The sequence below is a fragment of the Erythrolamprus reginae genome, chromosome 3 (assembly GCF_031021105.1).
Source record: "Erythrolamprus reginae isolate rEryReg1 chromosome 3, rEryReg1.hap1, whole genome shotgun sequence".
NCBI lineage: Eukaryota > Metazoa > Chordata > Lepidosauria > Squamata > Dipsadidae > Erythrolamprus > Erythrolamprus reginae.
This window is the reverse complement of record NC_091952.1, coordinates 6,668,094-6,695,466: the sequence shown is the minus strand read 5'-3', so window position 1 is coordinate 6,695,466 and position 27,373 is coordinate 6,668,094. Positions and strand designations below refer to the sequence as shown.

The window sequence follows — 27,373 nt, the reverse complement described above, 5'->3', positions numbered from 1 at the left end:
CTCTAATGTGAGCTGTGGATCGAGGAGGACGCCCAAGTTGCGGACCCTCTCTGAGGGGGGTCAATGGTTCCCCCCCTAGGGTGATGGACAGACAGATGGAATTGTCCTTTGGAGGCAAAACCCACAGCCACTCCGTCTTATCAGGGTTGAGTTTGAGTCTGTTGACACCCATCCAGACCCCAACAGCCTCCAAGCACCAGCACATCACTTCCACTGCTTCATTAACTGGACATGGTTGTGATTTATCAAGAAATATAAGAAAGCTTAACTTCTGCCTAAATTGTATTTTGAACAGAAGGACCTCACAGTCCTCCTCCTCTCTGCACATCCCATCCTCCTCCAGCACTGATGATGTTACCTAGTTGGGTAATGAAACATCTGGCAGGGGAATGATCCAATCTCCATCACGAACTGTCATCCCTTGAAATGAAAACTTTAAAATAATATTTACCACCAATAGCATCCTCTAAAAGGAGATGGCTGCGATCCAGTTAAAAGAAAAAAAAAAAGTTATTCTTGATCAGCCTGAGTTACAGACTTGGAAATACCTGAATCATTTTTAGGAGAAATGCTGCAACTTTATTTTTGCAATTCATTGGCAGTATTTCTAACGCCCACTGATTAGAAACAGCCAAAGAACAAGGTGACCCAGTCTCCTAATTAGATGACTGAAATGAAAAAAGGTCAAAGTAATTAGGATAAATTCTGATATGGAAAGAATAACAACACGTCCCAAGTTTTGGACCTGCTTGTTTCTATTTTTAATTCCTGTTTTTGCATGTATGTTTAAGCTAACCACTAAGAGGGAAATACTAAGTGCCTACATGGAGTCGCTGAAACAGTCCCTGTGCGCTTAAATGGACTCTGGGGGATGGTAGAGGACAGGAAGGCCTGGAGGGACATTGTCCACATGGGGTCACGATGGGTCGGACGCGACTTCCCAATTAACAACAAAGAGGGAAACTCCAAGTTGATCTGGCATTTTCTTTTTGCTCTGTGTGGCAACATCTTTGAAACCTGGGGTTCTTGATTCCTACTTTACCTCAATCACAGCTGTGAACCCACAAAAATATGCCACTTATTTCAAAGCACTTTTCTACAGTTTTCAAGTGTTCCACACTCGTTAAACATAGAAAAAATTTGTAAAAAATCCCTAGTGATCCATCACGCCTGCCCTTTGAGCTCTCTCTCTCTCTCTCTCTCTGTGTTTGTGTGTGTGATGGGCATTGGTTCATGTTTAAACAGTTACTGATGATGTGCCCACTACCTCTGCTGGATGTTGGGTCCAACTTCCATTACTCTTTCTAAGAAGTAACACTTACTAACATTACTTTTGAACTTCCCACCTATCACATTGAGGTTATGCTCCCGTGTTCTTAATTTTTGCTTTACAGTGTTCCCTCGATTTTCGCAGGTTTGAACTTCGCAAACAGCCTATACCACGGTTTTTCAAAAAATATTAATTAAAAAATACTTCGGTTCTTTTCCCACCCAATGACGTCATGTGTCATCACCAAACTAATAATTTTTGCAAATAAATAACAAAAAAAATAATTATTGTTAATAAATAATTATGTTTATAAATATCAGGATCACTAAGTGTCTTATTCAATGGTGAGTACCAGTAATAATGGTGAGTAAATGGTTGTTAAGGGAATGGGAAATGGTAATTTAGGGGTTTAAAGTGTTAAGGGAAGGCTTGTGATACTGTTCATAGCCAAAAATGGTATATTTAATTCCGCATCTCTACTTCGTGGAAATTCAACTTTCGCAGGTGGTCTCGGAATGCATCCCCTGCGGAAATCGAGGGAACACTGTATATCGAAATCAAACATGTTATTTTATAAAGACAAAAGCTCATATTTAACTAAGGTATATGATTGTGTCCGTTGAAAAAAAACCTCGGAAAGTCACAGTTGATCGAATTTTTGTTGACTCCCCAACTCAAGAAAGTTGGGTGGTGGTGGATTCCAACGGTCAGTTGCAATAGAAATAGCTGGTGAGTGCATTTATTGGTCAGTACACTAGCTGACCTCATACAGGTAGGCCTCAACTTACCACCATTCATTGAGTGACTATCTGAAGTTATAAACAGCACTGAAAAAAGGGGCCGACAACAATCCTCCTGGTTACGACTATCACATCATTCTCCACAATCACGTGATCAAAGTCCGGTTGCTTGGCAACCAGCATGTGACTGCAGCATCCCAGAGTCCTGTGATGGCCAACTGCAAGCTTCCCAGCCAGCTTCCAACAAGCAAAGTCGAGGTGAGAAGCCAGATTCACTTAAGGACCATGAGACTTACTGAATTGCAGCCGCTCACTTAAGAACCACCTTACTTAGAAAGAAAAGAAATTCTGGTCCCAAAAGGTGGTTCTAAGTCGTGGACTACCTGTTTCAGGTTCTAGAAATTCAGAGACCCAAAATCGCTGAGCTGGTTGTATGTATGGGTCACTTGGGAGATGTTTGAACTCGAGAGAGCCTTCAAGTGTTTACAATGCATCTGAAATCCCTATTATCTTCAGAATGAGGCTCCACCTCCTTACCTGTAGGATTTCTTAATATCATCTGAGGTGGCATTCTTGTCCAGCCCTAGAACATGGTATAGTGATTCTCCAGACGTGGATAACGAACGTTGCCGCTGATCTCCCATCCTGAGCTACCCTGCGGGGGAAGAAAAAAACATGACACGATATTGTCTATGGAGAACCTCAATCCTCAAGATGCCATTTCCAAAAGGCAACCAGACTTTCTTGGTTTATTCTCTGAAGACGTTTCGCTTCTCATCCAATAAGTTTCTCCAGTTCCGGTGGGTGAATGGAAGGATTTCTATTCCTCAGCAGTCCATCTGGCAAATTCCATGTGTGTCCAACCACACTTGGCCAATAAAGAATTCTATTCTATTCTATTCTATTCTAATTCTAATCTACTCTATTCTATTGTCTACTCTAATTCTATTCTACTTTATTCTATTCCTATTTTAATTCTATTCTTATTCTAATCTACTCTATTCTATTGTCTACTCTAATTCTATTCTACTTTATTCTATTCATATTCTATTCTAATTCTATTCTTATTCTAATCTACTCCATTCTATTCTATTGTCTACTCTAATTCTATTCTACTTTATTCTATTCCTATTCTATTCTATTCTAATTCTATTCTTATTCTAATCTACTCTATTGTCTACTCTAATTCTATTCTACTTTATTCTATTCCTATTCTATTCTAATTCTATTCTTATACTAATCTACTCTATTCTATTGTCTACTCTAATTCTATTCTACTTTATTCTATTCCTATTCTATTCTAATTCTATTCTAATTCTAATCTACTCTATTGTCTACTCTAATTCTATTCTACTTTATTCTATTCCTATTCTATTCTAATTCTATTCTAATTCTAATCTACTCTATTCTATTGTCTACTCTAATTCTATTCTACTTTATTCTATTCCTATTCTATTCTAATTCTATTCTTATACTAATCTACTCTATTCTATTGTCTACTCTAATTCTATTCTACTTTATTCTATTCCTATTCTATTCTAATTCTATTCTACTTTATTCTATTCCTATTCTATTCTAATTCTATTCTTATACTAATCTACTCTATTCTATTGTCTACTCTAATTCTATTCTACTTTATTCTATTCCTGTTCTGTTCTATGCTATAGAAACATAGAAACATAGAAGACTGATGGCAGAAAAAGACCTCATGGTCCATCTAGTCTGCCCTTATACTATTTCCTGTATTTTATCTTACAATGGATATATGTTTATCCCAGGCATGTTTAAATTCAGTTACTGTGGATTTACCAACCACATCTGCTGGAAGTTTGTTCCAAGGATCTACTACTCTTTCACTAAAATAATATTTTCTCACGTTGCTTTTGATCTTTCCCCCAACTAACTATGCTATTCTGTCTACTCTAATTCTATTCTACTTTATTCTATTCTGTTCTGTTCTATGCTATGCTATTCTGTCTACTCTAATTCTATTCTATTCCAATTCTATTCTTATTCTAATCTATTCTATTGTCTCTCTAATTCTATTCTATTCCACTTTAGTCTATTCCACTTTATTCTGTTCTGTTCTATTCTCTGCTCTACTTACTTTAATTCTATTCTGGATAGAGAGGACTGTTGCATTGAAAAAGGGGTCAAACAGGCCATCTATATTAAAACTGAACAGCCCCTCTCAATACTTGGGGGAGGGGGGCGGGATATGATACTACCTATCTCCTGTCTACAGAAATCCTCTCAGCAGTCCCAAAAAGCTTCCTTACCTATTTGCGCTCTGATTCAGGTCACCCAGAGGGTTCAGACAAGCTCCCAAGGGGCCTCAACGACTCCCATAGAGTCAAATACCAACCTTCAGAATGACTGGATGACTGTAAGGAATATAAATCCTTCCAATCCCCACAATTCCACGAATCCCAGCGACCGGTTAGGTCCCACAGAGTCGGCCTTCTCCGGGTCCCGTCGACTAAACAATGTCGTTTGGCGGGACCCAGGAGAAGAGCCTTCTCTGTGGCGGCCCTGACCCTCTGGAACCAGCTCCCCCCAGAGATCAGAACTGCCCCCACCCTCTTTGCCTTTCGTAAAGTTCTTAAGACCCATCTCTGCCGTCAGGCATGGGGGAACTGAGACATCTCCCCCGGGCCTATACAGTTTATACATGGTATGTCTGTGTGTATGTTTGCTTTTAATAATGGGGGTTTTAGTGTTTTTTAAATTATTAGATTTGTTCTTACATTGTCTTTGTTATTGTTGTGAGCCGCCCCAAGTCTACGGAGAGGGGTGGCATACAAATCTAATAAATAATAATAATAATAATAATAATAATAATAATAATAATAATAATAAAAAATTCAGCCAGAATTCAAGAAGCTTCCTGGATGAAAAGTTAATTTAAAAACAAAACAAGGAAGTCCAGTTCTCTTTCGAAAAGCACTTTTGGAACATGACATAAAACTGGTTTTTCATCTCCATAAAACTAGATTTCTGCAATATACAGTGCTGGGTTGGATTAAGAAGGCTACACCTCCCAGCTCTCTGCAGCCATAAGATTAATTTAGAACAGGGGCCCCCAACCTTTGGAGCTTTGCTGGCTGAGGAATTCTGGGAGTTGAAGTCCACAGGTCTTAAAGTGGTCATGGTTGGAGACCCCTGGTTTAGAAGACACTCCAGAATCTTCTGACTGCCTGATCAACCCTATCAGGATAGGAATCAATCCCATGTACAGTGGTACCTTATCATACGAACTTAATTGGTTCCAGGAGGAGGTTCGTAAGGTGAAAAGTTCGTAAGATGAAACAATGTTTCCCATAGGAATCAATGTAAAAGCAAATAATGCCTGCAAATCCTTCAGGAAAATCCCAAACTTTAGAAGGGAGGTGAACAGAGGGCAGGGAGGAGCAGCTAAAGGGGGCGGGTGGAAGAAGCAAGGCTAGGCTAAAGGGTGAGTGGGAAGGAAGAAAGGCAAGGGGGGCACCCCTCCCTTTTTTTCTTCAAAAGACACCGTTTCAGTGCCTTTGCAAGCACGTTGTTCTCTGCAAAATCTTTCCTCCAAGCTGCCCCTCCCTTTTCTTTCTTCAAAAGACACCCTTTCAGTGCCTTTGCAAGCACGTTGTTCTCTGCAAAATCTTTCCTCCCCCAAGCTGCCCCTCTCTTTTCTTTCTTAAAAAGACACCCTTTCAGTGGCTTTGCAAGCACGTTGTTCTCTGCAAAATCTTTCCTCCCCCAAGCTGCCCCTCTCTTTTCTTTCTTAAAAAGACACCCTTTCAGTGCCTTTGCAAGCACGTTGTTCTCTGCAAAATCTTTCCTCCCCCAAGCTGCCCCTCCCTTTTATTTCTTAAAAAGACACCCTTTCAGTGCCTTTGCAAGCACGTTGTTCTCTGCAAAATCTTTCCTCCCCCAAGCTGCCCCTCTTTTCTTTCTTAAAAAGACACCCTTTCAGTGCCTTTACAAGCACGCTGTTCTCTGCAAAATCTTTCCTACTCCAAGCACCCCCTCCCTTTTCTTTCTTCAAAAAAAGGGGGGGAAAGAAACCCCTTCATCCCAGCAGCAGCTGCTTGGGTTTGTAAGGTGAAAATAGTTCGGAAGAAGAGGCAAAAAAATCTTAAACACCGGGTTCGTATCTTGAAAAGTTCGTTAGAAGAGGCGTTCGTAAGATGAGGTACCACTGTATTTGGATATAGAGCCGCACAAAGGAAGAAACCGATCAAGCTTTGAAATTTGCTTTTGCTATTTCAGCCATTTTCGATTCTCAGGTTGCCAACAACCTGAGGCAGAAAGGAGAGGAAGAATGGCATGTACACTCCCGGCAATGAGACAACAGCCATGGGAACCAAGGACACTTCAACAGGTGTTTGCCAGAGCCGACATGATTTTCTCATAATAATATTAAGAAACCCAATTGGACAATGTGCCCTGGCCTAAAAGAGGAGGAAGAATCTATACTTTCACTATATGGGTTTGCACAGGAAATAGCTAGATCTGGTTTTGCTTTCATATGCTTTCATATGCTTGGCGGGACCCAGGGGAAGAGCCTTTTCTGTGGCGGTCCCGCCCCTCTGGAACCAACTTCCCCCAGAGATTAGAATTGCCCCCCCTCCTTGCCTTTCGTAAGCCAGGCATAGGGGAATTGAGATGCTCTTTCCCCCTGGGCCTTTACAATTTCATGTATGGTATGTCTGTATGTATGTTTGGTTTTTTTTTTAAATATTAATGGGTTTTTAAATCATTTTTAGTATTTATTGGATTATTATTGTACATTGTTTTATTACTGTTGTTAGCCGCCCCGAGTCTCCGGAGAGGGGCAGCATACAAATCCAAGAAATCAATAAATAAATAAAATAAATAAATAGATAGATATAATTCAGGGTTTCCCAACCTTGTGAACTTGAAGATATCTGGACTTCAACTCCCAGAATTCCCCAGCCAGCATTCGCTGGCTAGGGAATTCTGGGAGTTGAAGTCCAAGTATCTTTACCGTAGTTGACAAGGTTGGGAAACAATGATGTAATCAATAAAGCTTTGCGTAAGAAGATTGGATCATCTCTGTCGTGCCTGCTTTGCTTTGCTTCATCAGATGGAACCTTGACAGGCAGATTCCTTCATCATGAAATTAATAAACTTAAGGCATCCGTTCCTTTTTCCACAAGGGGAAAAAATAAAGCAGAGTTTTAGCGATGAACATTATTTTCGTGACCTTGATAAAATGTGAATTTTGTATACAGGTAGTCCTTGACTTGCAATCATTTGTGAATTTGAACAACATTGAAAAAAAGTGACATGATAGAAACATAGAAGACTGACGGCAGAAAAAGACCTCATGGTCCATCTAGTCTGCCCTTATACTATTTCCTGTATTTTATCTTACAATGGATATACAGTATGTTTATCCCAGGCATGTTTAAATTCAGTGACTGTGGATTTACCAACCACGTCTGCTGGGAGTTTGTTCCAAGGATCTACTACTCTTTCAGTAAAATAATATTTTCTCATGTTGCTTTTGATCTTTCCCCCAACTAACTTCAGATTGTGTCCCCTTGTTCTTGTGTTCACTTTCCTATTAAAAACACTTCCCTCCTGAACCTTATTTAACACTTTAACGTATTTAAATGTTTCGATCATGTCCCCCCTTTTCATTCTGTCCTCCAGACTCTACAGATTGAGTTCATTAAGTCTTTCCTGATACGTTTTATGCTTAAGACCTTCCACCATTCTTGTAGCCCGTCTTTGGACCCGTTCAATTTTGTCAATATCTTTTTGTAGGTGAGGTCTCCAGAACTGAACACAGTATTATTCCAAATGGGGTCTCACCAGCACTCTATATAAGGGGATCACAATCTCCCTCATATAGAGCACTGGTGAGACCACGTTTGGATAGTTTTTCACTTACAACCGTTCCTTTTTTGTGACCTTCTGATGAGGAAAGCCCGGCTGTTTGGTGAATGGGGAAGCCAGATTCCCCAAACAGCTGTTACTAACTTAACAACTGCAGTGATTTCATTTAACAATTGTGGCAGGAAAGGTCACAAAGTGGGGCAAAACTCACTTAATAACTGTCTCGCTCAGCAACAGAAATGTTGGGCTCTATTGTGGCCGTACGTCGAGTACTACCTGAAATTGATGTGTTGGCTTCTAACCAGCAAATCTGTCATCCAGATTTGTCAAAAATGAAACTTTGGCAGCTACCTTCCTCTTCGTTTCAACTTGTAAAGGGTGGAGGGGAGATGTTGCTTTAGAACGGGTTAGAACCAGATGGAGAAACGAAACCTCCACGATTCTGCTGAAAACCAGGAGAGGCAGAAACCTTTTCAAGGACATAGTAGCAGGTGTGGAGTTGAAGCAGGCGGTTCCCATAACGAACGTGTTTACATGGACTACGTGAGAGGCTGGGGGGGGGGAGTGTTGGCTGGGGGAAGTATTGTTTAATTCCATGAACTGGTATTCTGAAAACTGAGAGTTAGTTTTGCTTCGACGTTGCCATGCAGCATATTCAATAAACAGGAAAGATTTTCAGAAACGGAATGGACCTGGAGTTTAATTTGGATTCTCAAGCTGGATGTTGACAATACATTCCGCTGGTTTATTTATTTAACGTTCATTTATTTTGAGTTCACAGCTTTTATAACCCCAGTTTTCAGCCTGAAAGACTCTTAGGCAGAAAGGAAAGGTGACAGGGAAAGGAAACCTATTTGGACAGGGAGTCATTGCTCACAGTCGCTCATGCCCTCATCACCTCGAGGTTCGATTACTGCAATGCTCTCTACATGGGGCTACCTCTGAAAAGTATTCGGAAACTTCAGATCGTGCAGAATGCAGCCGCAAGAGCCATCGTGGGGCTTCCAAGATTCGCCCACGTTTCTTCAACACTCCGCGGCTTGCACTGGCTGCCGATCAGTTTCCGGTCACAATTCAAAGTGTTGGTTATGACCTTTAAAGCCCTACATGGCAATGGACCAGATTACCTCCGGAACCGCCTGCTACCGCACGAATCCCAGCGACCGATAAGGTCCCACAGAGTTGGCCTTCTCCGGGTCACATCGACTAAACAATGTCGTTTGGCGGGCCCCAGGGAAAGAGCCTCATCTGTGGCGGCCCCGGCTCTCTGGAACCAACTCCCCCCCGGAGATTAGAACTGCCCCCACCCTCCCTGTCTTTCGTAAACTACTCAAGACTCATTTATACCGCAAGGCATGGGGGAGTTGAGATAGCTCTTCCCCCTAGGCCATTACAAGTTATGCATGGTATGTTTGTGTGTATGTTTGGTTTTATAATGGGGTTTGTAGTTGTTTTTATTATTGGATTGTACATGTTGTGTTTTATTATTGTTGTTAGCCGCCCCGAGTCTACGGAGAGGGGCAGCATACAAATCCAATAAATTATTATTATTATTATTATTATTATTATTATTATTATTATTATTATATGTAAGTCACTAGGTGGTACAGGTTAATTTGCTAGATGCCATGCTAGGCACAAAACAGACTGATCGGGAAAGTGCAACGGACCGCCAACACCGCTACAGCACAAAATATGTTTTTTTTTAAATTTCCCCAGCGAGAATGCAGTGACTCATGTGAAGATGACCTGATGGGCTCAGCAAGCCACAATAACAGGGAGGCCACAGGCTAGCCCCGAGGACGCCTTGTTCATAACTCACATCATTCCCTTCTGGTAAAAAAAAACTGCTGAGAAACAGAGATGACAGTTTCCTGTTATTTACACAGAGGAAAAGGAAGGAAAAAAACCAGGCAAGTCCTCTTATCACAATTACACACACACACACACAAAAAGGAGTGATGCTTTCCTGGGGGTGTGGGGTGTGTGTTGGACAACCAGCTCATCCCCTTCGGGAATGTTACTGCAATCACTGATTGCTCTTCAATAATAATGAAGTGCAAGGCTCCCCCACTAAAGGCTACTCTGTCCCTTTGGTCACTGGATGGCAGCCAAGGTCTCCCCAAACCATTCACAAACTTCTTGCAATAGCACAGAAAGAGCCCTGGTGGCGCAGTGGTTAGAATGCGGTATTGCAAGGTAATTCTGCTGACTGCCCAGAAATTTGATCCTGGACGATTCCAGGTTCAGCCTTCCATCCTTCCGAGGTTGGTAAAATGAGGACTCATTGTTAGGGGCCATAGGCTGACTCTGTAAACCACTAAGAGGGCCGTAAAACACCGTGAAGCGGTATATAAGTATTATTGCTATTGCTATCTATCAACTGTCTGTCTGTCTGTCTGTCTATCACCTATCTATAATTCTCTCTCTTTCTCTGTCTCTCTTATCAATCTATCATCTGTCTGTCTGTCTATAATTATCTATCATCCATAATTATCTATCATCCATCCTTCCCTCCATCCTTCCATCCATCCATCATTGTCTGCCTGTCTTCTATTTATTTATTTATTTATTTATTTATTAATTATTAGAGTTAGATAATCTATAATTATCTATCATCCCTCCATCCACCATTGTCTGCCTGTCTTCTATTTATTTATTTATTATTAGAATTACATAATCTATAATTATCTATCATCCCTCCATCCCTCCATCTATCCACCTGCCTTGGAGGCACAGTGGTCAGAATGCAGTGTTGCAGGGTAATTCTGCTGACAGCAAGGCATTCTATCCTGACCGGCTCAAGGTTGACTCAGCCTTCCATTCCTTCTGAGGTAGATACAATGAGGACCCAGATTGTTGGAGACAATATGCTGATTCTGTAAACTGCTTAGAAAAGGCTGTGAAGGACTGTGAAGTGATATGTAATGTAAGTGTTATTGCTCTTGCTCATATTTTCAAACTACCATGGTCATATATCTCAGCACAGAGGGGATATATTCCTGGCCTTGTTTGCCTTACCAAATGCCCTCAAAACAAGTCCATCTCAAAGCTTTGCAAACAGGTTGCTGCAAAATCATTGCTTAGTTTTGAGGCGCCACATTTGCTGTTTCTTTTGCCCAGAGCCCCTGACTTTCTGGACCAAGCACAAAGGAGAAATTACTCTGGGGAGGGGGATGTTTAACCCTTGTTTGCTCCCTCCTCCATCTCCACTTCCACCTCCCATCTTCTCCTCCAAGTGGCTCAAATCACCATCAAGGAATTCCATGTATTTACCTGTCTCAAAAGTGGCCAGACTAGTGTTTATCGTAAGGGTCGTTCGGTTCTCGGCAGTTTTAAGACTGGGGGACTTGAACTTCCAGAATTCCCCAGTCAAAGTGTTGTGGTTAGCTCTGGCCCAGCTCCTGCCCCAAGGACTGTGGATGTGGGGGAGACATCCACATGTCGCAGGCCTGTTTTGCTCCCGGTGGAATCTGCTGATGAAGGCTCCTCTGACCAAGAAGACATGAGTAACAGAAAGGAGGAGAGTGTGGCAGACAGCTCAGAAGGAGATCAATTATCTAGCTCCTCCTTGGATTCAGAACAAGAGTTAATGATACAGCCACGCATGCGGAGAGTGATGCATAGGCAACAAACAACTGAGAGATTATTATCAAAGAAAATGAGGCCACCTATGGTTGGGTGGGGCTGTGGTCATTAGTGAGGCTGCTATAAATAGCAACCTGTGGGTTTGGCCATTGTGGAGGATTATCTGATCTTTGTGTTTCGTGACTGCTTTACTGACTTTGACTTTTTGTGTGCTGATTTTCCCCGCTTTGAAACTAAACCAGAGCAAAGTGTGTTTCACTTTGTGAAAGAAGAAGGACTGTGAATTGCCTCACAGCTGCAAGCTAAGTATCACAGAACTGATAAGGGACTTGTACCAATCACCAGTTTGTTTGGAGACAAGTGCTCTTTGCTATACCAAAAGAGGGCTTAGTTTAAGTGAATTTTCCTTATAAAGATCATTGTTTTGAATTTTCAAACGTGTGTGTGTCTGAAATTTGTACCTGTGAATTTTCCGGAGGATTCTACCAGAGAGCCCGACAGAACACAAAGGAATTCTGGGAATTGAAGTTCATAAGTCTTAAAGCTGCCAAGGCTGGACATCTATGATTTTGAGAGAAGACTGAATCTGTTGTGACAACCACCCCCTCTCGAACCCTGATGCCGAATTCCTTCCATTCACTGCATTTTCCCTGATGTCTTTGCCTCTCATGTCAGATCTGTGGCTTTTCCACTGCAACTGTCTTACTATGAGAGACAACATCTGTCCAAATGACTCAGAACCTCCTCTTCCCTATTGAAGACTCCATTTCTTTTTCACAAGTATCTCAACTGCTGACGCTGGTCTTGATAAAACAGTCTTTCCAGATCCCTTTGTCACGTCAGCTCGCTCATTTTCACTTCCCACCTTCCTCCCACCTGGCACCGTCATCAACTGCATGACTCTGCTGGAGTGTAGGCTAGCCAGACTTGCACACCACATGCAAAAAGACAAAAATAATAAATTTTCCATGATAGAGAGTCCTCGACGTACGACAGTTCATTTAGTGGCTGTTACAACAACACTGAAAAAAAAAATGACGTGACTGTTTTTCACACTTATGACCAGGGCTGGGTTCCTCTCAATTCGGACTGGTTCGCCCGAACTAGTAGTGACCCACGGGTGATGTCACGATGGTATTACCGAACTGGATCAGTCAGTGCCAGTCCGTAGGCACCACCATTTTTTTCCCTATATTTTTATAATTTGTTTTTCTTTTGAGCATGTGCAGAAGCCAAGTTTCCAGCACTATGAATGCAGTAGCCGTCTTGCCTGGCCTAATTTTTTTTATGGCATTTCCAAGCCATAAAGGGAAATAATCATACTGTGAAACAAATAATAATATTTATTGCTTATTTTATTTTATTTATTAGATTTTTATGTTACTCTTCTCAAAGCGACTCAGGGCGGCGATAGCCCTGAGACTTACAACCACAATTGAGCCCCAAATTTATGCTGCTAAGTGAAACATTTAAATGAGTTAAGTACCCCATTTTACAACCCTTTTGCCACTGTTGTTAAGTGAATAATTGCAATTGCCAAGTTAATAGTACAGCCGTTAAGTGAATCTGGCTTCCACATTGATTTTGCTGGTCAGAAGGTCGCAAAAGTGGATCACGCGACCCCGGGACCTTGCAACCATCATAACAGGTGACCATCAGGATGCTGCAATGGTCGTAAGTGTGAAAGATGGTCGACACTCACTTGTTTTCAGTGCTGTTGTAACTTGTAATGGTCACTAAATGAACTGTTGTAAGTCGAGAACTTCCTGCATACAGTGCTTTTATTGAAACATATTCTATAACTTTTCAATAAGGTCTGATCAAAACATAAAATGAAGGAGAGAGCAGTGCTCTAATCTCATGGAAATTCAAAGATTAAAAGTAAGGGTGGGTATAAACAACACACCTATCTTGTCAAACTCAATAGGTTGCCTATGTGCCATTCAATCAATGTTGACTCTTAATGACCATTTACTGTACTTTTCGGACTATAGGACGCTCTGGTACATAAGATGCACCAAGTTTTCAAAGAGGTAAGTAAGAAAAAAAGGTTTTGTCCTCCGCAGCTCCAGGAGCACTCAGCAGGCCTCCCAAGCCCTCTGTGTACCCCCCCTTTTTTTTCCAAAAATGGGTCTGTTATTCGTAAAAATAGGGTGGGCAGAGGGTTTGGAGGCCTGCAGAGAGCTCGTTTTTCCACCCATTTTTGCAAACTTGGGAGTGTTTTTGCCTTCCCCCAGTAGCACACTGCAGGCCTCCCAAACCCTCTGTCCACACTATTTCTGCGAAAAGCAGGCTTATTTTTTGTAAAAATGGGATGACAGAGTGGAGCTTTGGGAGGCCCAAAATGGTTGTATTCGGTGTATAAGACCCACCAACATTTCCACCCTCTTTTAGGGGAGAGAAAGGGCGTGTCTTGTACTCTGAAAAATACAGTAGATTTTCTCCATGTCTGTCTGTCTGTCTGTCTGTCTGTCTGTCTGTCTGTCTGTCTGTCTGTCTGTCTGTCTGTCTGTCTGTCTGTCTGTCTGTCTGTCTATCTATCTATCTATCTATCTATCTATCTATCTATCTATTGGATTTGTATGCCGCCCCTCTCCGAAGACTCGGGGCGGCTAACAACAGTAATAAAACAATGTACAATAATAAACCAATAAATACCAAAAATGATTAAAAAACCCATTAATATAAAAAACCAAACATACATACAGACATACCACACATGAAATTTTAAAGGCCCAGGGGGAAAGAGCATCTCAATTCCCCCATGCCTGGCGGCAGAGGTGGGTTTTAAGGAGTTTACGATAGGCAAGGAGGGTGGGGGCAATTCTAATCTCTGGGGGGAGTTGGTTCCAGAGGGCTGGGGCCGCCACAAAGAAGGCTCTTCCCCTGGGTCCCGCCAAGCGGCATTGTTTAGTTGACGGGACCTGGAGAAGACCCACTCTGTGGGACCTAACCGGTCGCTGGGATTCGTGCAGCAGAAGGCGGTCCCTAAAATAATCTGGTCCGGTGCCATGAAGGGCTTTATAGGTCATAACCAACACTTTGAATTGTGACTGGAAACTGATCGGCAACCAATGCAGACTGCGGAGTGTTGGTGTAACATGGGCATATTTGGGAAAGCCCATGATTGCTCTCGCAGCTGCATTCTGCACGATCTGAAGTTTCCGAACACTTTTCAAAGGTAGCCCCATGTAGAGAGTGTTACAGTAGTCGAACCTCGAGGTGATCTGGGTCTAGGATCTAGGGTCTATCTGTCCTTCATCTGTTTTTTTCAGGTCTGTTCTTAACAGTGTACCCATCACTGGTAAAATGGAGTCTATCCAACTTACTGCTTGGTTGACTGAATTTGTAGTGCATGCAAACATAATTAACTCTAATTTTTAAAAAAGATCTCGAACCTCATTTCTCCCTTCTGTCCAAAAATTTAAAAGTTCTGCACTATAGTTTCAGTTTCAAAGCAAGCTAAATCACCATCTGTCATTATTTAGCAGCAAATACTCTGAGAGAAGAGACTGCCAGCTATTTTGGGATTAGGTCATGGCAGCTAGCTATGCTAGATTAAACAGGCCTGACGGAAAAGGTATTTTTAAAGCCCTCGGATTAACTTGTGTGTTTTCTCTTGCTCGGGGGCTTTCTCCTTGCAAAACAACAATAGCTAAAGAGATGAGGATCAAAAGATTTTTCTCACCTGTTTTTCAAAACTGGTTCTTCTAGAATGACTGACATCCTAGATACAAATAAGCCAATGATGCTCAAATTCTAGGCAAGGCAGCATTAGCCTAAATAATCAAAACTCAAAACACGCCTTTTAAAGACACAGGAGACTAAAAGTGACAGAGAGCTTTTTATGAATTTTTCCCCCTGACTCAGTTAAAATAATCAGGCAAGGACATTTCCAACATGGAAGAAAGGTCTTTTTAAAATCAATTTCACTTAAAATTTAATCTGAATTTTGTTGAGCCTGTTTTCTTGGTAACGGTACAGAAAAAGCTTGCTAGGATGTTGGTTGCATAAACCGGGAATGGTCTACGAAACACTAATCAAGAAGAGAGGAAACCTGGAACTAAGGAGGAATTTCCTGCCAGTTAAAGCAATTAATCAGTGGAACAACTTGCCTCCAGAAGTTTTGGGAGCTTCATCACCAGGGAGTTTTTAAGAAGTGATTGGACAACCATTTGTCTGAAATGGTATAGGGCAGTGATGGCGAACCTTTTTTTGCTTGGATGTCAAAAAGGCACAGGTTCTCGCTATAGCACACGTGAGCATGCCCATACCCATAATGCAATGCCTTCCCCTCAAGCATGCATGCACAACCCCCCCCCCCTGCATTCACACACACACACCTCTGTGCATTTATGCAGACCTCACTGAAGTCTTCTCTAAGTATGCCCATATTACTCCAACACTCCGCAGTCTGCACTGGTTGCCGATCAGTTTCCGGTCACAATTCAAAGTGTTGGTTATGACCTACAAAGCCCTTCGTGGCACCGGACCAGAATATCTTCGGGACCACCTTCTGCCGCACGAATCCCAGTGACCGGTTAGGTCCCACAGAGTCGGCCTTCTTCGGGTCCCGTCGACTAAACAATGTCATCTGGCGGGACCCAGGGGAAGAGCCTTCTCTGTGGTGGCTCCAACCCTCTGGAACCAGCTCCCCCCTGAGATTAGGATTGCCCCCACCCTCCTTGCCTTTTGTAAACTCCTTAAAACCCACCTCTGTCATCAGGCATGGGGGAACTGAAACATCTCCCCCTTGCCCATGTTGTTTTGGTGTTTGATTGATTGTGTGCTTGTTTTTTATATATATTAGGGTTGTTTTATGAATTTCTTAACTTAAAATTGTAATTGGATTGGTGGGTATTGGATGTGTCATTATGTACTGTTTTTACCATTGTTGTGAGCCGCCCCGAGTCTGCAGAGAGGGGCGGCATATAAATCCAATAAATCTAATCTAATCTAATCTTTCTTTCTGAACTTCTGATAGGCCCATTGTGCTGTTTTTCGCCTTCCCCAGGCTTCAGGAGGCTTCCCCCCCCCTCCAGAAGGCTGAAAATCAGCTGGCCAGTGTGAACATGTGTGCTGGATCTGACATAGGACAACATCTCGCATGCCCTCAGATATGGCTCCGCGTGCCACCTGTGGCACCTGTGCCATAGGTTCGCCTTCACTGGTATAAAGTTTCCTACTTGAGCAGGGGGTTGGACTAGAAGACCTCCGAGATCCCTTCCAACTCTGCTATTCTATTTTATTCTATTCTATTGATAATTTCATGATCATATTGATTAGAATAGACACAAGAACAGTTTTTTCCCGAACGCCATCACTCTACTAAACAAAGAATTCCCTCAACACTGTCAACGTTTTACTACGTTTGCACTTCTATTTCTACTAGTTTTTTCTCATCATTCCTATCATCCTTTTCCTCCCACTTAGGACTGTGTGACTGTAATTTGTTGCTTGTATCCTAAGATTTTTGTTAATATTGTTTCTTCTTTGATCCCTATGATCAGAATATCTCCGGGACCGCCTTCTGCCGCACGAATCCCAGCAACCAGTTAGGTCCCACGGAGTTGGCCTTCAACTAAACAATGTCGTTTGGCGGGACCCAGGGGAAGAGCCTTCTCTGTGGCGGCCTCGACCCTTTGGAACCAACTCTCCCCCCCAGATATCAGAGTTGCCCCCACCCTCCTTGACTTTCGTAAGCTCCTTAAAACCCACCTCTGTCGTCAGGCATGGGGGAATTGAGACTTTCCCTCCCCCTAGGCTTATAAAATTTATACATGGTATGTCAGTATGTATGATTGGTTTCTAAATTGGGGTTTTAAATTAACTTAAATATTAGATTTATTTACATTGTATTATTATTGCTGTGAGCCGCCCCGAGTCTGCGGAGAGGGGCGACATACAAATCCGATAAATAAATAAATAAATAAATAAATACATACATACATACATACATAAGTGTTATACCATGTGATTCTTGACAAACATCCCTTTTCTTTTATGTACACTGAGAGCATCTGCACCAAAGACAAATTCCTTGTGTGTCCAATCACACTTGGCCAATAAAGAATTCTATTCTATTCTATTCAGTTTACTGGGAGGTGGTGACATGAGACTGGCTCAGCACTGAGTGTGCAATTACTCCAGTCAGAGTAAAGAGGCAGCAACAGAGTAACAGGTCAACCTGGCGGAAATACAGCCGGGGATGGAAAGAGATGAAGATAAGGCTGGGATACAGGGAGATCGTCATCGGCATAATTGCTGGAGGTCCCTAAGGATAAAGGCAGGCAAAGAAGAGGTGAGGGAAGGACAAGCCGGAGAAGAGCTCAGCATCAGCGGGGTTGCTGGGCAACAGTGGACATCAGAGGGCGTAAAGGAGAGAAGCCGGAGATTGAAAGAAATGGTGGGAAGGGAAAATCAGGCAGTGGCTGAAAGTTTTAAGTCTCAGCAACCAGGAGGCCAAGATGGACCTTCTCCGGGCTGCAAAGGGAGCAGGGTGAGAGGCCACTAGATTATACAACTCTGTAGGCTACACCGGGGTCCCCAACCCCCTGTTCGTGGACCACCACAGGGCTGTGGTAAGTCAGAAATCGGACCGTGCAAACAAGCAAAGCCCCATCTGTGAGATTCAGGCAGCACACGAAACCTTGTCCATGGAAAAACCTACCTCCACAGAACTGGTCTCTGGTGGCCAAAAGGTTAGGGGCCTGTGGGCTAGCCCAGGGGTCTCCAACCTTGGCAACTTTAAGACTTGTGGACAAGTCTTAAAGTTTTTTAAATTTTGTTATTTTGTTTGTCAGGCATGTATAAGTTAACAGATACAGTGATACCTTGTCTTACAAACTTAATTGGTTCTGGGACGAGGTTCTTAAGGTGAAAAGTTTGTAAGACAAAACAATGTTTCCCATAGGAATCAATGGAAAAGCGATTAATGTGTGCAAGCCCAAAATTCACCCCTCTTGCCAGCCGAAGCGTGGGTTTTTGAGTTGCTGGGATTTCCCTGAGGTTCCCCTCCATGGGAAACCCCACCTCTGGACTTCCGTGTTTTTGTGATGCTGCAGGAGAATCCCAGCAGGGGAATCCCAGCAGTACAAAAACGAGCACTTTGCTGGCAATGGAAGTCCGGAGGTGGGGTTTCCCAGCGAAGAGAGCATCAGTGAAATTGCATCATAGCAAAAATACCGAAGTTCTCGAAACCCCACCTCCGGACCTCTGTGTTTTTGCGATGCTGCGATTTCACTGAGGCTCCCCTCTCTGGGAAACCCCACCTCCAGACTTCCGTTGCCAGTGAAGCACCCGTTTTTGCGCTGCTGGGATTCCCCTACTGGGATTCCCCTGCAGCATCACAGAAACACGGAAGTCCGGAGGTGGGATTTCCCATGGAGGGCAGCCTCAGGGGAATCCCAGCAGCGCAAAAACAGGTGCTTCACTGGCAACGGAAGTCCGGAGGCGGGGCATCCCAGTGTCGGTGGTGGGATTGTAAGGTGAAAAATAGTTTGTAAGAAGAGGCAAAAAAATCTTAAACCCCGGGTTTGTATCTCGAAAAGTTTGTATGACGAGGCGTTTGTAAGACAAGGTATCACTGTATAAGTATAAATATCATGAAATGGATACTAATAAAAGGGGATGTTAGAAAAGAGACGGAAGGCACGATGGTGCGCTTATGCACGCCCCTTAAAGACCTCTTAGGAATAGGGTGAGGTCAACTGTAGACAGTCTAAGGTTAAAGTTTTTGGGGTTTAGGGGTGAACCCACAGAGTCAGTTAGTACATTCCAGGCATTGACCACTCTGTTGCAGAAGTTGTATTTTTTGTAATTTGCCAAAGTTGGAAGCTCCTGAGCTAGACCATAGGCTAATAAATTACAGATATTCCTCGACTTACGACCCCAGCCAAGGCCAAGGTTTCTGTTGCCAAGCGAGGCAGTTGTAACTGTTAAATATCTTTTGTAACACAACATCCAAAACAAAAGCACCATTTAACCCAATGTTATCCACTGTTTATTTTAAATTATAAGCAACCACTAACTCACTGGCTGCTAATAGGTATACAGGTCCTTGATTTATGGCCACAATTGAGCCCCAAATTTCTGTTGCTGAGTGTGATAATTGTTAAGTGAGTTTGTTTGTTTCTTTATTTCATTTCATTTCATTTATGAGGACCCGGATTGTGGGGGCAATAGCCTAGCTCTGTTAAAAAAGTGCTATTGCTAACATGTTGTAAGCCGCCCTGAGTCTAAGGAGAAGGGCGGCATAAAAATTGAATAAATAATAAATTTATATGCCGCTCACTCCAAAACGGACTCTGAGCGGCTAACAAGTTATAAATTTATAATATTGATAAAAAGAGCAATATAAAACATCAATAAAATCTACAGTACAAAAACTACTATATTAAAAAACCATACGTACTAACATTCAATCCTAATTCCAGGCCTGCCGGAAAAGCCATGTCTTAACGACTTTCCAGAAGACCGGTAAGGAGGAGATAATGCGAATCGCTGGGGGGAGTTGATTTCACAGGGGAGGAGCCACCATAGAGAAGGCTCTTCCCCCAGGTCCCGCTAACCAGCATTGTTTGGCAGACAGGACTTGGAGAAGGCCGACTCTCTGGGCCCTTACTGGCCACAATGAGGTATGAGGTTGGAGGTGGTCACTTCACAACTAAAGTGATTCACTTAACTGTTGCAAGAAAGGTCATACAATGGGGAAAAGCTCACTTAGCTAATGTCACTTAACTAATGGCAAATTACGAAAAATACGACTTCAGCAACAAACTGGTCAATGCCTGGAATGTACATCCCAAAGCAAATAGCAATAGAATTTTTGGGTTCCATTGTGGCCGTAAGTCAAGGACTACCAAGACCAAGACACCAGCCTTGAAAAGGCCCCTGGAGATCTACCTACTATTCAAAGATACCACCAAGTCAAGGAACTAAAAAAAAAACAGCCCACAGTGGAATCCTTCCTAGAAGGCCACAACCAGATAGGCAGGAAGCCACACCAAAACAATCGTGGAAGAAACCAAACCCTAATTAAGAAACATTAAGGAAAGTTGACACCACACCCCAACCAAGACTGGCCAGGCATAACCAGCACACTTTAATCTCTGCTGCACTGATGATGTTCCTTAGCCTGAAACATGTCCAGAAAACACCAAGAACAGGACAAAAGATGGGGTGATTATCAGCTGCATTAGGTGAGCAAAACCCACTTGTGGATAATGTTGCTCGAAGTGATATTCAAGGTATTTTTTGACCATAGTTCTCCAACTAGCAACTCACTAGTTTTCTCACTAGCTTAATCATCCCAAAGCAAATTTGTTTCCCCTTCTTCTAAGTTAAATACAGGATAGATTCATTATCCTTTGAAAGCCAAAACACTTAGTGGTCACCTTCTTGCTACAAGGGGCAAAGGAAACTCCACCAACTGGGGGCTGTTGTGGTTAGCTCTGGCCCAGCTCCTGCCCCAAGGACTGTGGATGTGGGGGAGACATCCACATGCAGCAGGCCTGTTTGCCCCCCCCCCTCCCGAATCTGCTGATGAAGGCTCCTCTGACCAAGAAGACATGAGTGACAGGGAGGAGAGTGTGGCAGACAGCTCAGAAGGAGATCAATTATCTAGCTCCTCCTTGGATTCAGAACAAGAGTGAATGATACAGCCCCTCAGTCTCCCAGGCTAGAAACCGTAACAGATGGAGGGCGAGCGCTTAGCATGCCACCTGCATTAAAAGTACAGGATGCTAGTCCTTCTTTAAAATCCCAGGCTTATTTGTGGCCTTACATAGAAAATCAGTGCACATAAATGTATTCATTAGCTCCCTCCCTTCGACATCAGGAATCTGATGGAGTCATCCCTGGCTGAAAAGTACTATTAAGGCAAAAGCTTTTGCAAGCTTCAGCTCAGATGCGTACAAAGGCTAGCTGGTTAGAGGATTTGAACTGAGAAGAGGGGGAGAGGGAGAGTCAGAGAGGTTGATTATGCAAATGCAGATTACATGTGAGACAAAGCCCATTATCCATTAGCAACTGTGATGTGTTGAAAACCCATTGTGTTTCTTGAGACCTTTGGAGATAGAATACTGGGAGTTGAAGTCCACAAGTCTGGAAGTTGCCAAGTTTGAAGACCTCTGATTTATTCCAATGTTTAAATGACAGATTAACAGGATGTTTCTCTACCTTGGAAAATTTCAGATGTGGGGCTTTGGCTCCCAAAATTTAATTTAATTTAATTTAATTTAATTTAATTTAATTTTTTATTTATTTAATTTATTTATTTTATTAGATTTGTATGCCGCCCTTCGCCGTAGACTCGGGGCGGCTCACAACAATAACAAAGACAATGTAAGAACAAATCTATTAATTTAAAAAACACTAAAATCCCCATTATTAAAAGCAAGCATACACACAAACATACCATGTATAAACTGTATAGGCCCGGGGGAGATGTCTCAGATCCCCCATGCAGAGATGGGTTTTAATGAGTTTATGAAAGGCAAGGAGGGTGGGGGAAGTTCTGATCTCCGGGGGGAGCAGGTTCCAGAGGGTCAGGGCTGCCACAGAGAAGGCTCTTCTCCTGGGTCCCGCCAAACAACATTGTTTAGTCGACGGGACCCGGAGAAGGCCAACTCTGTGGGACCTAACCGGTCGCTGGGATTCGTGCGGCAGAAGGTGGTCCCGGAGATATTCTGGTCCGATGCCATGAAGGGCTTTATAGGTCATAACCAACACTTTGAATTGTGACCAGAAATTGATGGGCAACCAATGCAGACTGCGGAGTGTTGGTGTAACATGGGCATACCTAGGGAAACCCATGATTGCTCTCGCAGCTGCATTCTGCACGATCTGAAGTTTCCGAACACTTTTCAGATGTAGCCCCATGTAGAGAGCATTACAGTAGTCGATCCTCGAGGTGATGAGGGCATGAGTGACTGTGAGCAGTGACTCCCGGTCCAAATAGGGCCGCAACTGGTGCACCAGGCGAACCTGGGCAAACGCCCCCCTCGCCACAGCTGAAAGATGTTTCTCTAATGTGAGCTGTGGATCGAGGAGGACGCCCAAGTTGCGGACCCTCTCTGAGGGGGTTAGTAATCCCCCCCCCCCGGGTTATGGACGGACAGATGGAGGCAAAACCCACAGCCACTCCGTCTTATCCGGGTTGAGTTTGAGTCTGTTTAGGAAAGATTAACATTCTGCACCTGTAATGCAGGTGGCATGGCTACACAGTCACCTAGGATTGGTCATTCCCAGTGGAATTTTTGTCACCTGCAAGCCCAGTTCAATAGCTAGATCGGGGTTTGTCAACTATGACAACTTTCAGATATGTGGACTTCAACTCCCAGAACTCCCCAGCCAGCTTTGCTTGAAGTCTACACATCACAAAGTTGCTAAGCTTGAGAAATACTGGAATAATGTGTTTAATTCAGACCTAGAAACCCTGGTGTGTTTCCCAATTATCATCATTGTCCCCTTCTCCTCTCCCCCTCCTTCTAGCCCTGATGATGTTACCTAGTTGGGTAATGAAACATCTGCAAGAAAATAACCCAGCTCAGAGAACACCAGTCGTCGTCCTCCTCCTCCTCTTTGCAAATCTCACACCCTTCTAGTACTGATATGTTACCTAATTGGGTAATGAAATGTCTGCAAGCAAACAACAATAGCTTCATCGAGCTACACAAGCCTTTTTGCCACAACAAGGCTGGAGGGGTTGGGAGTGGGAGGCACTGTTTTACGGTGGTTCGCCTGCTACCTCTCCAGTCGGTTGTGGTTGATGTTACTAGGGGGTCAGAGGTCGTCTCCTAGGCCCTCCTTTGTGGAGTTCCTCAGGGATCAGTCCTCTTCCCCCTGCTGTTTAATATCTACATGAAACCACTGGGTGAGATCATCCGAGGGCATGTGGCTATCACAACTGGAATATCATATTTCGGCGGTGGCGAGGGGGGCATTTGCCCATGTGCGCTGGTGCACCAGTTGCAGCCCTATTTGGACAGGGAATCTTTACTTACAGTCACTCATGCCCTTATCACCTCGAGGTTCAACTACTGCAATGCTCTCTAGATGGAGCTACCTTTGAAGAGTGTTTGGAAACTGCAAATGGTGCAAAAGGCAGCCACCCATGTTTCTCCAGCATTCCACGGACTACATTGGCTTCCAATTGATTTCCGGACACAATTCAAAGTGTTGGTTATGACCTATAAAGCCCTACATGGCATCAGACCAGACTACTTGTGGGACCGCCTCCTGCCGCATAAATCCCAGCGGCTGCTCATGTCCCACAGGCCCCAGGTTCTCCAGGTCCTGTCAACTAGACAATGTCGCTTGGCGGGACCCAGGGGAAGAGCCTTCTCTGTAGGGGCTCCGGCCCTCTGGAGTCAGCTCCCCCCAGAGATTCATACTGCCCTCACCCTCCTCGCCTTCCACAAGGGTCTGAAAACTCATTTATGCCGCCAGGATTGGGGCCATTAGACTCTAGCCCCCTGGCCGACGAATGTATTGTATGTCAGTTGATTGAGTGGGAATGAGTGTTTCTTAATGGTCCTGGGGTTTTAGATTAATTAATTTTAAACTAATTGGATTTAGGACGTTATATTGTTCTTTTTATATGTTGTAAACCGCCCCGAGTCCTTGGAGAGGGGCAGCATGTAAATTCAATAAATAGGTAAATAAATAAATAAATCCATGAAGAGGCTGGGCAGTTTACGATGTAATAAAAACATATGGGTATAAAAACTATTATAAATATAAAAACGGATGACAATTACAGAGAATTAAGAGCAGTCTAAAGAAATCCCCATTAGTAACGGGGCCTTTACTGCTACTGCACCAACTTCCTCTAGTCTACAGCTGCTTCTTCAGGGCACCATACCAGTCAGCCTAGCCAGGTTTTAAGGCTTTTCCTTAAGGCTAGAAGGGAGGGTGTGAATCTAGTGGCAAGATGTTCCAAAGGGTGGGGGAGTGCGGCAGAAAAAAGCCTAAATTCCTTGGCTGTGGGATCTGCAGTAGACTTTTTTTGCAGTAGAACTAGTGGGACGGGCTGACCAATCTTGCTATCAACAAATTGCAGCAGAAAGACCAAATGATACATATGGATTTAAAAACAACCACTCAGATAATATGACTGAAAACCAATTATTGACAGACCAGTATTCATGCAGGTTCATTTACCCTATTCTATTTAAGAACAGTATTTGCAATTTTACACATTTTAAACCCTACGTATGGATGGAGTCTGGTGGCACCTTTTTTTAGTCTAATCAATTTTATGAAAAAGCCATGTACATTTGTGTACTACAGATCATTTCATCAGATGCAAGTGAGAAGTGAGCTACAGCTCACCAAAACCTATGCCTTTAATAAAATTTATTAGCCTGAAAAAAGGCTACCATAGACTAAGGTGGCTCTCCCCCAAAATGCCTAGGTTGGGCTAATATTTTTTTTAACAAACCAAACTGTTTAATTGTTATTTATTTATTTATTGGATTTGTATGCCGCCCCTCTCCGTAGACTCGGGGCGGCTAACAACAGTAACAAAAAACAGCATGTAAATCCAATACTAAAACAACTAAAAAACACTTATTGTAAAAACCAAACATCCATACATACAAACATACCATACATGAATTGTAAAGGCCTAGGGGGAAAGAATATCTCAGTTCCCCCATGCCTGACGGCAGAGGTGGGTTTTAAGGAGCTTACGAAAGGCAAGGAGGGTTATGCAGTCTTTATACAATATACTAACTCCTACATGGAGATGTTTACTTTACAACACTAGACCCCAGATTGGTTGTTAATTTTCTTCAACCAGCATCAGACTACTGCAATGCAAACAGTCAGGAATAATTGTGCCAATACTTGCTAAATGAATAATGCTGTCATTATTTGTCTTTGCAATTTGGTGTACTGGGATGCTTTTCTTTTGTTTTTTAGATTTCATCCCACCTTCATTTTTAAAAAATATTGCAGGCAATGAATATATCTAATACTCCTCCTCCCTTTGATTAAAGTACCAGTTTTGGCAACAGATGCTACTTAGAAAATATTCTGACCCTTGTCAATTATGCTGTGGACTCCCAACCAGGCACATTTAAAGAATCAATGTCACGCCTTAGGTTTCTGCTTTATCATCTCCCTGCATGTTATTTGCAAGCCCTGAAAAAAGATAAAAAGAACTTTCACTTACTGAAACAATGCCGTCCTTGTGAAACAAAGCAAAACAGATCCTGGGTGCGGATCCTGGAGTTAAATCTTCGTAGATATGTGAGCAAAATTCTCCTAAGGGCAGAATGAAAGGGAATTGTGATCTATTAGATTTCCGACCAAATGTTTGTCAAAGGGTTGCTTTATGCTTTAAAAAAAAAAATACAGAAATTCAACAAATGCCATCAATGTATGGAAACTGGAAGAGGAACTGGGATTCCACTGAGAGTATTACAATCCATAAAATCAAAGGCGGGATGCTCGTAAACCTATTTTATGATGAAATTTAGAACGCGGTAGTTTCACGTAGCTTAATGCCCTTAGCACAGGACTGCTCAGGTTGTTAGTTCCTTTCCTGGACCAACAATTCTTACTCATGGTCACTCATGACTTAGTCATTTCCTGTATGGAAGGGCGGGGAAAATATTTAATGACCCCTCACATCCTGGACACAAATTGTTTCAACTCCTACCCTCAAAACGTCGCTACAGAGCACTGCACACCAAGACAACTAGACACAAGAACAGTTTTTTTCCAAACGCCATCACTCTACTAAACAGATAATTCCCTCAACACTGTCAGACTTTCTACTAAATCTGCACTTCTATTCTACTAGTTTTTCTCATCATTCCTTTCACCCATTTCCTCCCATGTTGACTGTATGACTGTAACTTGTTGCTTATATCCTAAGATTTTTATTAATACTGTATTGCTTCTTCATTGCTTATTTGACCCCTATGACAATCATCAAGTGTCGTACCACATGATTCTTGACAAATGTATATATTTTTTATTTTATGTATGCTGAGAGCATATGCACCAAGACAAATTCCTTGTGTGTCCAATCACACTTGGTCAATAAAAATTCTATTCTATTCTATTCTATTCTATTCTACAAAACACTCTATATAGGGCTGCTCCTGAAAAGCATCCAGAAACTCCAGCTGCTGCAAAATGCAGCGGGCCACATGGTTTTTGTGCAGACCTCAGTGTGCACATGTTGTCTCCTCTCCCACGGGAGCTGCATGGGTTGCAACTTGCTTCCCTGTGCAATTCAAGATGCTGGTTGTCACTTTTAAAGCCCTTTGTGGATTGGGACCAGGTTGTTTGAGGGACTTGCCAGTCACATCTGTTAGCATATAGAATGTAACCTACTTGGGTGCTGACATACAGTAGCTAAGTATGTTAGTTTGTTTAAATGTAAAGACTGTACCTTTAAGGAAATATTACTGGTTGGCCATAAGGGGGCGGCAACACCATTCCCTTTGGGGGGAGTTACTTTGTTAGATATATTTTGCGGTGAGCTGTATTCTTGCTGTGTGTGTGGTTTGTAAACTATTAGAGTATTATATTGTTGATTCTGTATATTTGTAAATAATAATATTGTTGTATATATATTGATACTAAGTCTGAGTCATTGTCTGGCTACTCCACATTTCCTATACCACAATGTGTGTTGAAGGTTTCGTACCGAGACATACTAACAACATCGACCCGACCCACTAGAGCAAGAAGGCAAGAAATGTTATGGGTCCCATCTAAGGAGATACATCTGGTGGCTCCCTCACTCTGAAGCATCATCCTCTGGGAGTTTAGACTGCCTCCCCTGCACAACACTCTTCTGAAAGGCCCTGAAGACGTGATTCTGCCAACAGTTCTGGGGAACCCAGAGCGGGATGGAGCCCATTAAATGGCTTATATAAATATGTGTTGTTGTCAGGGTGAGGGGATGGGG

At 42.8% G+C, this 27,373-nt stretch overlaps 1 protein-coding gene across 3 annotated transcripts in view; it reads right to left on the bottom strand.

Annotated features, from left to right (window-relative positions):
* The window catches only part of DNAJC5 (DnaJ heat shock protein family (Hsp40) member C5), a 90,779-nt gene that overhangs the window by 13,007 nt on the left and 50,399 nt on the right, over nucleotides 1-27,373 (bottom strand). The window contains exons 2-3 of one of the 3 annotated variants that reach the window (XM_070744439.1): nucleotides 25,622-25,713; nucleotides 2,548-2,665 (exon numbers count right to left, since the gene is read on the bottom strand). In XM_070744439.1, coding sequence (XP_070600540.1) covers nucleotides 2,548-2,654 — 107 coding nt within the window. In that variant the 5' untranslated portion in view covers nucleotides 2,655-2,665; nucleotides 25,622-25,713. Of the gene's footprint in view, nucleotides 1-2,547; nucleotides 2,666-15,130; nucleotides 15,192-25,621; nucleotides 25,714-27,373 lie in introns of those variants that run through there. The other 2 variants (XM_070744440.1, XM_070744441.1) reach the window with 2 other exon arrangements.